We start from the raw sequence: 13,188 nt of genomic DNA on the forward strand, positions 1-13,188 counted from the left end.
GTCTGCCCCTCCTCCACATCTCCCATCCCGACTCCCCTGGAGTCTTGGTCACGTGCTCTCTGCTGCCGTCCCCCCTGAAACCTTCATCAGTGGCCGGCGGGCCAACCGAGAAACGGCTGATTTAATTCTCTCCGCCACACAGGGCCCTCCATCACTGATCCCACGGTCAGAGACAAGGTTTTAAAGGCTGGCAGATTAATCTCAACCCAGATTGGCAAGCAGTGATGCGACTCTCTGGGCTGGTCTGGGGTCAGCACCATGAGGTAGAGAAACCTCTGTCTATAAATAGAGGCAGGGACCTGCGGGCAGGGGATTCTGGCTCATGTCGTACTGAGCAGGGTAGAGCTTTGTTTGGGAAAGGTCAGAGAGGGCATCACATCAGGCTTAGATATGTCATTTTTTCTGATCAGCTGAGGAAAGAGGTGGAATTCATTCTTTTTGATTCACAGTGTTTGTATTTTGCTTTCGAAAAGATTAAAATATTTAGTTTTTAGGCTTTATTTATGCAGGAAGTTCATCTCAGTTAAGACAGCTTTGAACTATGAGGATTGCTGAGGATGTTGACTATCTCAGCAATGTATATACTAAACCCTTGAAACACTGATAGACTATTTCCTCATTCTTATTCTGAAGTATCTAGAAACCAATTTCACAAGCATTTCTGTCTTTCTACTGCAGAGACAGCCCAGTTTTATGAAAAGACCGTCTGTCCAGCAGTGAAATACTTCTTTAACCGTGTCATTTGATTTATCATTGCAGACAGCTTCTACACTCACCACAGTGAGTTATATGAAAAGGTCAGAGGTCATCTGTGACATCCAGGGTTTGTCAGCATACCTTTGTTTTCATTTTAAAGCAGGGAAACTCAACTTGCTTTACTGAGGGGCCACTTTTGCAAAATGACAGGAGGCCAGGGGCCAGTGGCAGCAGCCCCACATGTTTCTAGGATTTTAAGACATTTCTAGAAATGGGGCACGTTAGTAAGCTTTTCAGGCACTTTTAGGATTTTAGGACATTTTTAGGGTTTTTTCAAACATTTTAAAGATTTTAGGCTGTTTCTAGAATTTTAGGCACATTTGTAAGATTTTAGGGCATTTCTAGGATTTTAGGATGTTTCAAGTATTTAAGGACATTTCTAGGATTTTAGGACAATATGGACTTATCCAGGACCTCTGTTGGGGGGGATCCTAAACTGGCACTTTTTTTGATCAACAAGCTCTATATTGATGTTGTTTCATGCACTCTGGCACCTTACGTATACTAAAAATAAAAAAACAATTCCCAGTGTGAATCACTTTTTTTTTTATTGTGAATTAGAAGGTGGTTCGAGGGCCACACAGCACCCTGTCAGGGGCCAGGTTTGACCCGCGGGTTGGAAGTTGGGTATTACTGTGCTGCAGTATCCCTTTGTTAACTGACTTATTCCAAACACCTGATCATAGTCAGTATATCAATGTGTGTGTACTTTGTTGTTTTTAGACTGAAATACAGCCACACTGTTTCTTTCCCTCAGTGAGTGAACTTTCGATAGATTCAAGTGTTACAGTCTGCCTTTCACTCTTTGATCTACAGTGGTGCAGTGACCACTGCAGTGCTAATGCAGGGGAGATGCAGGATAGATGTGGGAGACTGTATTGATGGCTATTGATGTACTTGTTGGATATGTATTAGATAGACGGATGAGGTTGCACACAGTCTAATTCACTATCACGCAACATTGGTTTTAAAATCCTCATGCTCTGGCTTTGAATTGCACACTAGCTGTGTTTACATGAGTGTAGTGGTTCGGGGACACACTGTGTTAGTGAGACCGAGGGAGGTTCCCCGAGGACGCGCTCGGCCAACCCTCTGCTCCTTCCCGAGGCTTGTCACAAACACTCATGTTCTAGCAGCCGTCACCATCACGAAGCCGAAAACCAAGACATTTATTAGTTAATAGGCAATTTTGTCAGGTCTTTATTTAGTTAGTTTGGCCACACTGGCGTTGGGATATTACCTCTCTGTCTCGAGTGCTGATTATGTCTGTGATTCCTCTCACAGTAGATGGCGTGCAGCGGTCAGTCTGCGGAGAGTCGGATCAGAGTAAATTGGAATGCAGCAGCACGGACAATGACAAATTAACACATTAAGAAAATGTCAAAGTATCTGAGATTACCATTAACCATCTGTCAGGGGAAATCTAGGGAAGTCTGTCTACTGGGACGCCATAATGAATCCTCATCTGGGCCTGTGTGTGTGTGTGTGTGTGTGTGTGTGTGTGTGTGTGTGCGTGCGTGCGTGTGCTTGCATGTCTGGGAGACTGCTTGCTCTGTTAATTCTGCTCTATACAGTAAGCCCACCATGTCAGCACTCTGCATCTGTCCACACACTCCTTTTGTGCTTCGGCTTGTTTCTCACATGGTTTGCCATGTGTGTGGGCGTGTGTGTGTGTCTGTGTGTGAGAGTGATGTACAACCAGCGCTCTTGCTTAATCTCTCAGGGATCAGGGATTGATGGCCAGCATCAGCCACCTTTAGCTCGTCACAATACAGTATAGCCCATCCCTCCTGTGACAGTTATGATTTGATGCAGTTATCTGCAGCCCAAAATGAAAAAATCCTGAGCTCAGGCAGACGTACTTCCACTCTCTATGCCTGCATTATAAACTAACCAAAGACCATCGTGTAATCACTGCTGCATCCTCATCCAAACATTCCCATAGTGGTAAATCCATTAATGGCATTATCACTCATATCTTGCCCATAAATCATATGTAGGCAAATCTGACTGAAAGGACTGAAAGCATGTATAGCAGATTAACGTGATCTCATCTCTGCTCCTTATAGAGTTCCCCAGGGATGATGTTTTTCTGTAGGCCGACCAGGAAGTTAGTTTCACATTGGTTCCCTTTAAAAAAGCCTATAGGGGCCACCTCTAGCTCAGGCCCAGGTTTGAGTCCGACCTGTGGTCCTGTCTCTCTGTGACTGTCCTATGGATAAAGGGAAAATGCCCCAAAAAAATCTAAAATTAAAAAATAAGAAAATTAAATTACTGTAGAAAATTTCATTATCTGATGAAAAACCGGATTAGAAATGCAGCTTTGCAGAAAGTGTCTCGTGTAAGGGTCAGATGGTACGTTATTAAGGAATACATGCAGTATAGGCTCATATAATATCTTATCTTATAATAATATCTTACCTGGTACAATGCAAACCTCCTGCCCTTTGCACCCACCACATTGCACCATATTACACATATATAAAGCATCTGTAGGTATGCATATACATTTTGTCTCATATTTTTCTTATTATTTAATTCAATGTACATATTTCTTATTCTGTATTTTCTCTTTGTACTTCTTCTTTGCACCGTGGGCATGTAGAGAAACATTGTGGCTGAAGCTCCAGGCTCCCTAGATTCAGGACTGGATAAACAAAGCTCATCAAATTTATATATTTGAGAAATTGATATGTTCCCTGAGATAACAACAAGATAAATTCACCAATGTATGGTCAATATGGATTGACTTTATGAAACCCGGAGAGACTCTTTGTGAGAAACCTGTGCATAATTTGAATACTAACATCCCTCTCAATTGTTTTGTAATGTACAAACTGTTGTTTGGTACCAGCAATTAATTTTCATTTTTATTTTAATATCTCTTTTTGTGTTTGTAAACAAAATAACAAGTAAAATTGTATTTGTGTATTATTTTTTAAATTAATTTATTCTCTCTTTATTTTGGACATAATAGAGATGTCTGTCTTGATTCGTAAAAGAAATTGACTTGAACTATGATGTTTTCTTCCCCCCTATTTTTTTCTCCTCTTCTCTTGTTTTTATTTATTTATCAACCTAGTTTATCATAAAGCACTTAATTTTGATTAAAGTGGGACTTTGATTTTAAGATATTTAAGATATTCCTTCACATAATAGAGATAGCCGTCTATAGAAATCTATCCATCCTCTTGTGCTTTCGCGTTTTTACATGCTAACTAATTTCTTGGCTTGTTTTTTCATTCATTACCGTTAAGCATTTGAGTTTGTTGCAATTTATAATCCCCCCCAAAAAAAAAAAACACTTTATGTAAAGTTTATGTAGGTGTGTTTTTTGTAAATCGACTGGCTGCTTATAAAAAAAAAAGGAAAAAAGAATTATACTTTGTAACTGAGAAAACTAATGCAGGGTTTCAAACTGTTTATACACTCACAAAATAAAGTAAACTGTCTCAGGAAAACCCGACAATCTTGAACATTGTGTCCAGCGTTTCCCTTATCTATTTTTTGTGGACTTCTATTGTTTTACATTCAGGTCAGCTTAAAAACAAGTAACAGAGTGACTCAACTTAGCAAAGAAAAAAAAAGAACAACACCTAATGACCTGTTACAACACTAATGACCTGATGCAGAACACGGACAGCAAATACATGGTGGACGTCTGGAGGGCAGAGAACACATGATCCTAATGATAAACACAACTCACACACAGACTGGAGGGAGGCAGGAGACGACGGAGACCATGGAAACTTTTTGTCCTGGCATTGACGGCGTGAAGCTCCTGGGCAGCAACTTTTTGAATTTGGTGAGAAGGACCACAGAAAGCCATCTGTCTCAGTCTAAAACTGTCTGATCACTGTCCACTGGCTTAATGATCCAGCTGGAGACACGCATGTTATTACTAAACCCTCCGTGTTAATCAGGGTGGGTTTTTCAGTGGCGCGCATTTTGAGTTGATAAGTGTTGATCGGAGAGTTGATATGGCTTGAGGTCATCTGTTGGAAGTGATCAAAAGAGCTAAAATAACTCGGATTGCTTCAGACATAAAGACATGTAGGTGTGATTTTTTTTTTTTGCTCTGCAGCAATACATTTTTACACAATCTGTTTCCATGCTGGAGAAAAACAAATGAAAACACGAATAAGAAGCCAGTGTTTTCATTAAAGATTCAAAAGCAGAGTAAGCATTCATTTTTCAAGGTCAGAGCTATTTATAGCACAGAGTAACCAGAAAAGCACAATGTTGCATCCATTAGCACTGGTCCTTATTTCCCCAACTCTGCTCCACTTCCTGAGATATTCATCTTGCCGGAGGTGTAGGTGGTGGAGCATTTATGTGATTTCAAGCTAATGCACAATGATGTATTCCTGTTAAAACCGTGACTCAAAAACTGTGTACTGTTTATCTGGCACTCAGCAGATGAGCGTGGCTTTTTTTTTTTTTTTTTTTTTTTTTAAATTGCGATTGGCTGCCTTATGTTGCCATGGTGACAGTCGGGGGAAGTTATGATGCTGAGTTTTGTGTGTTTTCATTTCAGGACACATCTTCCCACTAGGCGAGGGGGGAGGGGGGAGGGGGGGGTTGGTGAGGGGCAATTACGTAACAACTTGTAGCGTTTAGATGAAATATGGATTTTGCTTGAGTGAGGACAGAAAGGCTCCTTGGACGGACGTGTGTCCATGAAGAGTCAGACATCAGCGCTGGGGAATGTTAGACGTACTGACATTAATTATTAACACTGATCAAGTGTCATGTGTCAGCTCGTGTTAACATCAGCGTGCTTCATATCTTCTTGTATGTGTGTGAATCTGTATTGGAGTGAAAGTGTGTGTAACATGCGTCCTCTCCTGTCTCTTGTAGAGAACTGATGAGGAGGCAGTGGTGGACCGCGGGGGCACTCGCTCCATGCTCAACACCAACTTTGAGAAGGAAGAACTAGAAGGTAACACCCTTAACTGATCATTAACGCTACAGTTGGTAACTTCAAAAACATAAAGTTTCACAGTCACATTTTCCAGGCCTGGAAAAGTCATGGGAAAATTATTGAAAGTTTTGGAAAAATCATGGAGTTATGTTGTGTGTAATGACATTTTTACAGTAATCTTCCACAGACACCCAGAGAAGAGACACAATTTATGTAGCTGTTGACGTCACATAGCGATAATATGCGTCAATCTGTGACGTTTTGCTTACCGTTGCGTACGATTCCTCATTTTCTCCCTGCGTTCTGTCTCACCTTTCATCTTTTGTGCTAGAGAAATACAAAAATCTGCACTATAAAAAAACTGTTTCAAAGTCATTAAGCTCTTCATTACAGTACAATTGAATGAGCACAAATAAATGAGATACATTTATGAAATAACCCTTAAAATGACCTTATTTCACGTGAAAACCATCCTTTTTAAATTGAGCAAAAACTTTTACAGGTTTTATCGTAATTCCCTCTCTAATATCTATTTTATGTTGCTGTGAAGACAAATTTCTCCTTTAAACAGCTGTATTTATTCAAGTTTCTCGCCAAAAGCTACATTTTACAAGATCACATTGAATACATCATGAGATCGGTATGGTTGACCTTCACCTGATGCTCATTTTTACTGAACAGATCTTGAACGCATCATAATGTATCTCTATAAAATGTCTGTTCCTTGTGGCAACAAGCTCTCTCCCAGCTGATTTTTGATAAATGGGTGTACAAAGGTCCTCTGATGTCCAATTGACTGCATGCATTCTGCATTTTTTAGATCGTGATGACCCATTTGAACTTTTTCTGGGCGTAATTTTGGCACCCTCCTGAATGCAAGCACTGCCACGTAGCTCTAAGATGTGTGACGCTCTGCTGACCGTCACGTACGATTGTTTATTTTCTCCCTGCGGAACGTCTCACCCTTCGTGTATGCCAGCTTGCTGAAATCATGTTGTGTTTGAAAAACATGGGGCATGAGAAAAAAAAATCATTATTGGTACTTGAAAAGTCATGGACATTTTATCCATGAAAATGTTTGGGCACCTTTTGCCACACTTGCTGAAACTATCACCGCAGCCTCGTCAAAGTATCGGTATCAGACCTTTTGAATGTTGTTACATTTTGCAAAATATGGCGTCATCACAGTACATGCACATTTGACAGCTAGTTAGTGCGGCCTTATTTTCAGTGCAAAACCAGTCATCATGCGTAGATTTACCGTAATAAAGTGATTCAGTGTTCCTCTTGTATGTCAGCAGGCTACAGAAGCTTAATAGGATGTTATAGAAACGTCAGTGACCAGAGAAAACAAAAGACAAAATGTACAATAAGCTGTTGTTGGTATTCTTTGTATCTTTGGCCCCGTTTTCTTTCCTTTTGTAGTCAAGCCTAATTAATGGGCTGTTACATTATATTTGCAGTCAAGCAGTAGCCGAATTTGACGGCACTAAACATGTCTAACACGGCAGAATTACTGCCAGCAGAGCTCACTCAGAGCACAAAACTTGTCCGTCCACCTGTCCAAATCATTACAAATGGATATTAGGTTTTGATGTGAGTCCTGCAACATCAAAGCGTGCCGGCTTTATTCACTGCACGTGTGTTTGCATCAGCATTTCATCCATCGTAAAAGAGAATGAGAAGCCTATTTCTGCACCGACAGCATCCTGAATTGACACAGAGCCTGTTCTGAAAACCGGCTTTTTCATCTTTGCTGATTAAAAGCAGAATCCCTCTCAAATCGAGATCATAAACTGATGTGCAAAGGTCTGTTCCACGATTTAGGAGGGAGAAAATAAACTTAAACAAAAGCAATTATTTAAACATTTACCCTTTAACACATGGATCAATATCATTTACATGAGGAATAAAAAGAAAGAGCAACTTGGAAAAAAAATGTCCCACAAAATGCAAGAAAATTGTAAAATGTGACAGAAAAATTACCTGAAATTATTACTAGATTTTTATTTTTTTTTAAACTAGGGAAAAATGTCCACAAAAGTATATTTATAATTCGTATAATTATAGATTAGATTATTTTTAGCACTTTCTTAAGGTAATTTTCTCCTTAGGTAAGTTTCTTTATAACTTTTTTAAAAAACGTATTTTCTTGAAACATTCACTAATTTCTTTTCAGTGTTTTTTTGCTTATTTTCACATAATTCTCTTGTAACTTTTTTTCCTAATTTTTGGGACATTTCTTGATGAGTTGCTTGTTGCCTTGTTTCTTGTTTCAAAGAGTTAATGCAGACAAATAGCAGAAACCAATTCTAAGTAATACAGACAGATAGAGATAATAAAAAGTATTTTTGTTAAGAGAAGTTTTTAGATCAGGAAAGTGCTGAAGCTGACAGATGTATCATTCATGATGTATTTATCTTTTCTTTCAGGGGGAACTTTTTGTCAAAAAAGTTAAGCACAGGAGTTACGAAAATAAAACAATCTGTCACCTAGAGAATTGGTTCCCCCGTCTGTATCCGCTGTACTTTTGTTGCCAGGCAACGTTCGGCGAAGCAGCCGGCAAAGATGTCACTCTTTGATTGTGACGGTGCCGGTGAGATGGTGCTTTCATCTCAAGGACCCTCATCTTGGGATGATGGGTGCCGTAATGACTCGCTCTCTGTCTGCTGCTGTGGTAACGCTGACACTCTGCGTCAGCACCACGCAGGAGAAGGAGATCCTCTGAAGTTATCTCGCTCCAACATACAGCCCCTCTCAGCTCTCACCTGATTTAAAAAAAAGAAAGAAACCGTCATCATGACGTCCGTTTACAGTGGGATTCCGTGATTGGTTTACATCATGGTTTGAATGAGGTTAGATGGCTAAAAAAGGCAGTAGATTTAAAGGATTATTCTGGTAATATTATGTATTTTTATTTTTTTCAAATCCCATTACAAAACAAAACCAACTATAAATGTATCATTTTAACAAGTGTAAGCCAAAGCCACAGACAGCGGCCCTAATATAGAGTATTTCTGTTTGAAAGAAAGATGCAACCATAGAAGACTCCGTTTTCTGTTTGTGTTCTTTCAAACCACAGTCTGCTGCAAAGTTTGTTTAAAGGCAACTAAAAGCAGCGGCACGACCGATTTATTTCAACATCTCAAACAGAGACATGCAGCCGAGTGGGAGACATGTGTCTCACTCTGTGATGCACAAGACAGCGTCAGCCCACAAACACCTGTTAAAAAGCAGCCAGCATTAGTGGAATCACACACTGTGGTGTCCCATCTGACAGGAAAGCCACCCGCTACAAAGCTGTTACTGATGCAGTCGCAAAAAAAAAACAAAAAAAAAACAACCTGAAACTGCTGAATCTGACTTGACAGACAAAATTCGGAGTTGTGTACAGCCCTAATGAGATTGGGTAATAAGTTCCTTCATTACCATGAACACACACACTAGTTTATTTTGACTCAGTCCCACATGGTCCTGCCGCTCCATATACTCATGAGAGCGCCAAATGTTGATTAATCTGCCGCTGACTATGAATAATAACAAATGCACTCATTTCTTCTGTTTCAGTAGCGCTTGTTAAAAACTGCAGACCGGCTGATTCAGGAGGTTTTTTTGGAAACCAATAGGCTTGGGACTGAGAGCCAGGGAGGCTTCGTTTGTGCAGAATATGTTGAAACTTCACTTTCCTAAATGTTTTAAGTAGTAAATTTTGTGTGATGACAACACTGTGGTTAATATGTGGTTTAGGTTTAAGTTAGGGTGATGAAAACATGATAAATGGCTTTTGGTTTTGGTCACTTCAAACACAGCTTAGACGTGTCCTGAGGTGTCGAAAAATATTAAGCTGCTTTTGTTGGTATTAAACAGTGGTCTGCTGCTGTCTGCTCCTCCTTATGTAGTTGTCACGCCATCCAAAATCCCCTCCTTTTTGCTGATAAGAAAATCTTATCTCATATAAGTATTTATTTAAGTCTTTGGATTCGTCAAACATCATATGGAGGAAAAAAAAAACAGACATTTCAATATAAACAATATAACCATATTAAAAAAACAACATAAAAACAAAAAGAAAAAAACAACCAAATAAACCAACCAATAAAAACAACATATACATACATACATACACACACACACACACACATATATATATATATGCAGCAGAAAAACATAACAAAGCATACCATCATTTGTTACATACAAGATACAGTCTCCCTTTGAGTGACGTTAATTAAAGACAGTAAAATAAAATAAATAAAAGTATTCCTACCCTAACTTGTTATATGCACCTATTTCCTCACCCATATATATGTAATTTGAATTATGTTATACTTATCAAATGTACAAATTTAATACATATCCCTGGTTGCAGAAGCGTACCATGCCAAAGTTTTATTTTGGCAACTAAACTGGTCAAAAAGCATATGAAATACAGACTAATCACGGCCACTTTCCAGAGATGAAAACATTAGCTTTTATAATATTTTAATAGAAGGTTCGTGTGAATGCTAATCAGTTTGACTTTACAACCCCAGCAAGTAGAAGTCATTGCCCAGGAGTTGCAACTATGATAATTAATTTAGTACAGCGTTTGTGCTGCGACGTCAGCGCCGCAGAGCCAGTTGTGCGGAGAGAATGCACATCGCCCTGCCAATCAGAGCTGCTGTATTCAAGCAGCACATACATGAATACACACACAAACACTTGAGGATATGGAACACCCAAACTCAGCTTGTCACACACCGCTGCACGAATTCAAGCCTTGACTGACAGAAGAAAAGAGAGAAGCGATTGTATGACATCAGCAGTGGTCGAGGCCTGGAGGAGGCGAGCTATTTAAGTCCTCCACTCATGAATCTTGACTCATGAACTTTGAAGCTTTAGTGCTCTGTTCTTGTGTTTTCCTTTATTGCTCCTGTCTGCTGGAATGGGCCTTTTATTGTGAAATTTGCCTCATGTGCAAAGTCAGGCTTTCCTCTGCTTTTGACATACATAATTTACGCAATGCTAACAGCAATTTGCTCCGGATGAATGCGTCTTTAGCAGGACGCTCTGACAGAGTAAAACACACTCTCTAACTGCAAAGACATTTTGACGTTTAGGTAGTTTTCCCATTACGTTTCCTGAGACCTCACTTAACCTCTGTCTCTGGGAAGGTGTTAAGTGAGTTTTTCTTTTCAGATGTCGTTATGTCAGTGCACTCTGAGGTGATTCATATTCTGTCTGTGCATTGCTTAAATCTGATTAGTGCGCTATGATGTGATTATTTGTTTCTCCAAGCAAGTGCAAACAATTTAAGACATTCATGCCAGATATCTTTCCCTCAGACGAAATGAAAATAGAGTGAGATTTCTCACTGTAAGTCTGACAGTGAGAAACAGAATGAGCTAATTTATTTCTGAACTTGAGCTCAGAGTGAACTTAAAAAGCAAAAGGGTTCCTCAACTTTTTTAACTGATTAGATTCAAGGGTTTAGGTTAGTTTTATAAGTGAATGGGACACAACAAAAACAAAAAAAGTACACAATAAAGAGAAGCAATTTGACTTAATGTAAGTAAGTAATTGTATTGATTCAGCTTTTCAAATTCAGCCAACTTCAAGGTAAAAAATGCTTTCTTTTTACTGTGTATAAATATAAATGTTATGTGTGTTATTAGTGTTATTGTACACTACACGTATACTAATCCTAACCATTTGTGTTAGCATGTGTGGTTTATTGTCCTGGTGTTTCACCAACCGTGTGCAGCGTAATCCCACTATGTGCTTGTGCTGACATGATGGTAGAAGCACCTCGGAAAGTCAAAAGCAGACGCAGAGGGAAACCTAGAGTGTGATAAGTAGACATCCATTGCAAAGCAGCAATATGTGACGACTTGGGGTGAGAACGTGTTGGGCTACCGTGACAAAAAACAGAGAAGCTCGGATGACAACACACACAGTGGGAGCGTGACTTCAGTCTCTGCTCAAGATGCCATTTTTCCACAATATCTTTACAAAGAAAATAGTTGTTCGCTGCTATATGAATGCTCTGAATGTTTCAACCTTTAAACTCAAAAACTTTAACCTCACATGCTACATTTAGCCCCAAAAACCTCCTCCAAGAGGGTAGGGTGACTTGGATGTTGTCTGAGAGGCAAAATCCCCATCACCAGTGGATATTCTCTCTTTGGTTGGATCGCAGTTTTATAAATGTCAAGTGGGAATATTTTCACGTCTTGGTACAATATGATTGGGTTGCCTGTACTTGAGTAAGTGAAGAGAGCGAAATTTATTATTACCGTGATCCCTTTGTAATCTGCTCAATTTATCACCCTCTGATGGACCCCAGTTTAGCTCTCAAGCATCAAATAGCCCTTGGTGTTACATTATGCCGGACACTGTGGCGCCTCATTTTGTGCAGGAGGCAGATAAAGAGAACAGGGTGTCCAATAGTCTTGTCTGTGTCCGGCCACTGAGCCGAGGGCCGCCGGGAAGGAAGCGCTGGCCGGGCAGCTCGACCGCAATAAAGCAGGAGAAAGTCAGCTCGCATTATCTTCACGCTGACCCTGTGGTTGCACGCTCACTGCGTGCACATACACGCACAGCCACACACATCAGAGAAAGGCCCTCGTGCTTGCAATGAACAATATCCTTTCAGACTGCCCCGTCTCATTATTCGTTCTGTATTGATTTAAAATTAAAATCTCCATAATTGTGAAGGTCATCCAATTTTAATATCGATTTCAAAGAGGACAATAGCTCTTTATTCAGGCTCAGGCACAAGAGGGCATGCACATTGCAGTTGATCCACTGAGTGCTGCATCTCTGCTTCCACTCCAACTGACCACGTGACATGCACTTACCTGTTACTGGATGTTTCAATAGCTGTTTTCTCTGCATATTTTTTCCATCATGTCATATTTGGGGGGCTGACTCAATCATTTAGTCACACTCTTATTTCTCTAGTTCCCGGTATTGGAGGCTACAAGCTATGAAATCAGCCCCGTGATACTTTGTGAAAATTAGGAGCACCACTTCTGTTTATTTCTATCACTGAACTGGCCTGCGAGAGTTGGTGGTATGCAACAGGCGTCTTTCCTTTTCTTAAAGGGGACCTTCACTGTGAAATCTGACAAGTTGATCTTACTTTGAGTAATCTTGGTAAACAAAAGTTGAGGCTTAAAACTAAAGGGGACCGTGTCTTTGCCATCAGGGCCCCTCAGCTTTGGAACGAGCTGCCTGAAGGGATAAGGCTCGCAGAATCAGTGACATCTTTTATATCTTCTTTTCCATTTTTATCAACTTGCTTGTACGTGATGTTGTCTTTATTTATTTATTTATTTATTTGTTTGTTTGATTTGATTTTATAGCTTCTCTTGTTGTTGTTTTGGTCTATGTCTTTGTTTTCTTTTGTATTGACATTTTACATCTTGCTTTATTTGTCCTCTGGTTTAAATTTTTACCCTAACTCCTCCCTAGTTTCATCTCGTTTTTGTTCAGTAGGACTGGGTATGTGATGTTGTATCGCCCTC

At 39.8% G+C, this 13,188-nt stretch overlaps 1 protein-coding gene across 3 annotated transcripts in view; it reads left to right on the top strand.

Annotated features, from left to right (window-relative positions):
* LOC121962653 (sodium-driven chloride bicarbonate exchanger-like) overlaps positions 1–13,188 on the top strand; it is a 57,062-nt gene that overhangs the window by 14,410 nt on the left and 29,464 nt on the right. For all 3 annotated transcript variants that reach the window (XM_042512884.1, XM_042512885.1, XM_042512886.1), the window contains exon 3: positions 5,617–5,698. In XM_042512884.1, coding sequence (XP_042368818.1) covers positions 5,617–5,698 — 82 coding nt within the window. The remainder of the gene's footprint in view (positions 1–5,616; positions 5,699–13,188) is intronic.

Source organism: Plectropomus leopardus, chromosome 24 (assembly GCF_008729295.1).
Source record: "Plectropomus leopardus isolate mb chromosome 24, YSFRI_Pleo_2.0, whole genome shotgun sequence".
Classification (NCBI taxonomy): Eukaryota; Metazoa; Chordata; class Actinopteri; order Perciformes; family Serranidae; genus Plectropomus; species Plectropomus leopardus.